At 42.7% G+C, this 4,332-nt stretch overlaps 1 protein-coding gene across 1 annotated transcript; it reads right to left on the bottom strand.

The window, feature by feature from the left end:
* Positions 1–531: 531 nt before the first annotated feature.
* On the bottom strand, positions 532–4,044 carry taf9 (TAF9 RNA polymerase II, TATA box binding protein (TBP)-associated factor). The gene is made up of 7 exons (XM_007578757.2): positions 3,918–4,044; positions 2,771–2,852; positions 2,496–2,632; positions 2,286–2,420; positions 2,130–2,211; positions 1,937–2,050; positions 532–790 (listed from the first exon to the last, which is right to left on the bottom strand). Exons 1-7 carry the CDS (start codon positions 3,951–3,953, stop codon positions 633–635), a joined length of 744 nt encoding a protein of 247 aa, XP_007578819.1. The 5' UTR covers positions 3,954–4,044; the 3' UTR covers positions 532–632.
* Between the last annotated feature and the right edge of the window lie 288 nt (positions 4,045–4,332).

Raw genomic sequence — 4,332 nt, 5'->3', positions numbered from 1 at the left:
ATATACACACTTTGTTGGTGTTAAAATTAATACTGTGGGTGTTAATTCAGCACCGGCATTTTTACTGTAGTTCTGTCCCTCTGACCCAAACTCCACTCTGAGTGGAGCATCTCATAGCATCCAACAGGAAACAGTTAAAAAAAAAACACTTTAAGAATAGAGGTAAAAAATATTGCATATCGGTTCAGATTTCCATTTCTAATACACGGGAATGTAAATCTGGGCCGATATCAAATATTATTGCCATTATACCCAATATTTATTGATATTTGATATTTCCATACCATTTGGACAATGAAACCAAGCAGAGATGATTACTTCTTCTCTGCTCCAGTTAAACATTCAACTCTCCTTCACTCATTTGTTAACATGGGCCAGGTTCTACTAATCGGACCGTTACTGATGGGTTCATTCTGATACATTATGGATCCATAACTTTATGAGTCTCAGGACCGCCTAATGATCCTCTGTTATCAGTAAATCATCTCTGATCTGAACTCAGTAACTTCTGGTTATCAAAGTGATCTGTTCACGTTTGGTTTCAGGTTTTATTTAATTTATTGAAAATGCAAGCAGAAGTTGTCCTGGTTCAGCTTCTAGAAACCAGCATCTACGTCTGAGTCCAGCTGTGGTCATAAAGTGTCGTAGTCGTCGTCGTCTTCAAGTTTCCTCTTCAGACCGTCTCCGCCGGCGTTCTGAGCTACCATGTTGGTGGTGATCAGGATGTTCTTGGAGCCGATCAGAGACGGGTTGATCAGGACATTGGACACAGCCGGCGACGCCGCTGTTGCTAAGGAGACACAGACGAACTGCCATTACTCTGCTGCCACAGGTCAGCTGATGGAAACTACAGAACGACTTTATGGAAATGATCTGGTTTCTGTTATATTCTGGCTTTATTGGAAAGTTTAGAAACCATTTCTGATTTTATTCTGTAATTGAAATCTTTCTGATAAATTTTTCACTCACACAGGACATGAGGAGACGAATTACACATTTATTACTTTATGAAAAATAAGTCTGTGGAAGCATCAAGTTCTCTGAAATACAACTAGCAAACAGCTGTACTTTGGCTCACTAGATCATATTAGCATGCTAACAGCAGCATGTAAGCTAGTTTCATATTTTCTATGAATGTGAAGTTATTTATTCTTCATACAGAATGTTTCATTAATTATTTTTATTTAATTAAAAAGAAGGATTTGTTCCTGACTCATGACATGTCTTAAATGTATTTAGTTTGCTTATGGCGCCCTCTGGTGTCTGATGACTAAACAGTGACAGGAAGGCAGCAGGTCCCATTTCCTGTTGATCTCAGCTGAGATCCAAATAGTTCTGGCAGTGTGGAGAGGGTAAAAAGTCAGCTGAGTGGAGACTTCATCAGCCGGAGTCTTTCTCTCAGCAGAACTCAGATCAGAACTCAAACCCACAACCTCTGGCTGACTGGATCCAATGAGCCGGAATCAAAACCAGAACCAAAGGTAGAACTGAAGCTAATGTTACATTAGCTTCCAACAGCCAACATGTGCTAGTAGAGCTATTAGCTAAATGTAGCTAACTAACTAATGCTAGTGAACTACTGAACATTAAAGTAGAAGGAACCAAGATGGCCGTCAGAACTCTGATGTTTCTGTTCCTGAATATTCAAACCTGATGTTCATATTTCTAAAGTTCTGATGGTTCTGACCCGGATGGCGGGAAAACAGTCACTTACTGGGAGGACTCATCACCTCCCACAGAAACCATCAGCCTGCTTCTGGTTGGGTCAAGAACCAGGCTCAGACTGGGACCAGTACAATGCTCTGTCTGACCAATACCACAGAAGAAGAAAGCTGGAACCTTTCAGGAACCTGAGGAACTGCCCTGGGACAGAACCTGGACTGGAACCTGAACTGGTCGCTCTGGGCTCGACCCACTGGGAGGGAGAAGGTCTTACTGGTTTTGGTGGTGGCCGTCTGGGAGGGCGGAGGGATTTGGACCGTGAACCTCTGACCCGTCAGAGACACCGGGGTTCCAACCTTAGAGGAGACTGACTGGACTGAAGGGGTTCCTGAGGACCAGACAGAGGGGTCAGAGGTCAGGCTGTGTACAGGCAACACTGGTTCTACTGATTCCTCTCCTGGACTCACCCAGTGTGGGCGTAGTGGGTCTGCTGGAGACAGCGCCGACGCTAAGGCGAGGCACCGATATCCGGCCGGCGGATGACGACACCTGCAGAGGAGGAGAGGAGAGAGGTCAGAGGTCATCAGAGTGGGGGCAGGTGGGGGTGAGGAAGAGGAGCAGACCTTCTTCTGGATGGACTTGAGGCGGTAGTTGGGCGCGGTGAGGCAGTAGCGGTCGGGCGGCAGGCGCGGGCCAGTGTAGGGCTTGATGAGCGGCAGCGGCGTCTGGTTCTTCTGCCGCGCCGCCTCCAGCAGGAACTGGACACAGAGCACAGCATGGTCACCAGAACCAGAACCACAACTGGGCCCTGGGCCACAGGGGTCGGGACTTACATCTCGCGGTGGCGGCGAGGTGAAAGACTGGTCCATCCGGCACTGGATGGCCAGCTTGATGTCGTCGGCGTCCACCGCAGACTTCTTGGCATGAGACGCGTAGATCTTGGCGTCTTCGATGATCGTCGTCACGTATCCTGAAGACAGCAGGGGTCTGTCAGGATACGTAAACCTGAGAGGTAAACCTCTCAGGTTTACCTGCTAGAGGTAAACCTGAGAGCACCCTGAACAGGTCAGAGGTCCCCTGATCTGAACCTTCTTTTTCAGTGACTTACTGTAGGTGAACTCCAGCATCTGGTTGATGACTCGAGGCTCGTACTCCGTCACGCCCATGTCCTTCAGGATCTGGATCATCACCTGGAAAACACCGAGCGGATTCATCAGTACCAGCCTGGTTCTGATGGGTCTGATGGTTCTGGAAAGGCTTGGAAAATACTCTGAACTCTTTCTGCATCAATCAGACAGGAACATATTTCAAATAAAGTTTTTAATGTTCCTGTACCAGAGTTCTCTGATCTCTCCTTTAGGCAGTGTTTTAAATCTGCTGGTAGCTGCTTAGACCATTGAATTAGACCATTACATTAAAGCCATAATCTGCTCCTTTCCGACAGTCATGACAATTAATTAATTTTCAGGTTCATAATAATAATAATAATATGAGGAATAAAATAAGAACTATGTAGGATTTTAATCTCAAGTTTTGGTTTATTCTGATGATGCAACATTTATTTTACCAGATGAGTGACATGATACTCATAACTTCATTTACATATGAAAAGATGCAATCAATTAGATTTATGAAGAAGCAAAAGTTCTTAAATGTTTCATTGAAATAAATGATTATTGCATTTCATTGTATGGCCGTCCTCATTTTTGAGAGGACGACTTTATGGAGGCAATACTGAAATAATAATAAACGTGGTTAATTAGCATCTGTTTTAACATCATATAATAAAAGATGATAATCTACTTCTGTTATTAAAACTGATATTTGTTTTATTGTAATTATTTAAACATTTAGCTAACAGTAAACCAGCTGGACTGATTAACGGCTGATTGAGCATCATAACCAGTTGACCAAATTCACCACAACACCTCTCCGTTTTAAGCCTCTGCAGTTAGCTTCAAAGCTTCAGCAAAAAACACAAATAGAATGTATAAGTATAAATTTCATCTTCTGTAAATGTGCTTTATGCTTAGCTTAAATCAACAAATAACAATAGAATCAACTCAAATGTTTGTTTTTATTTCTACGATAGAAAACAGCGCGGTGCTAAAAAGCTAGCGGCTAACAGCTAAGCTAACAAGTTAAACAGAGTCTCCGTTCATTTTAGCTGCAGTTCAGAACAACAGCTAATATGACAGAAACTGCTTAGTTCAGTCAAACCAAACAGTTTACTGAGATAGATGTCTGGAAGTTACCTGAGCATCTTTTGGGATTGTTTTCGGTGCAGACATCTTAGCGGATGCTGCTTCTGCTGCTTCTGCTGCTTCACACTACACACAACAACACCGGCACAGCAGTGCAGTGTTTCCATCTACAGGTTTACATGAGGAACTGCACCGATATATAATCTAAACTGGCTCAAATAGAACAGAATGGAACCAGGATGGTCAAACAACATCAAAAATCATTGTTTTCTCACACAGAAAACAGAATTATATAAATGTACAAGAATATTGAGAAACATATAAACAGAGAGTAAGAACAACACACACACACAAAAACAATTGAAAGCAAAACAATAATTTGTCTCCTTTGAATTTGTGGTCTTGCCTATTGTTTAGTTATTGATATTTAAGGATTTCTTCATCTCTTCCACATTTATTTTATTTT

This window comes from Poecilia formosa, unplaced genomic scaffold (assembly GCF_000485575.1).
Source record: "Poecilia formosa unplaced genomic scaffold, Poecilia_formosa-5.1.2 Scaffold490, whole genome shotgun sequence".
NCBI classification, from domain to species: Eukaryota; Metazoa; Chordata; class Actinopteri; order Cyprinodontiformes; family Poeciliidae; genus Poecilia; species Poecilia formosa.
This window is presented reverse-complemented; position numbering and strand designations above follow the sequence as displayed.

What these genes read in the sequence shown, in the direction of transcription:
- taf9 (XM_007578757.2), bottom strand. Translation starts at nt 3,953, where the DNA reads ATGTCTGCACCGAAAACAATCCCAAAAGATGCTCAG. An exon ending in GATGCTGGAGTTCACCTACA is followed by an intron (nt 2,633 to 2,770) that starts GTAAGTCACTGA and finishes TGCTGTCTTCAG; the next exon opens with GATACGTGACGACGATCATC. An exon ending in GACGGCCACCACCAAAACCA is followed by an intron (nt 791 to 1,936) that starts GTAAGACCTTCT and finishes GTGTCTCCTTAG; the next exon opens with CAACAGCGGCGTCGCCGGCT.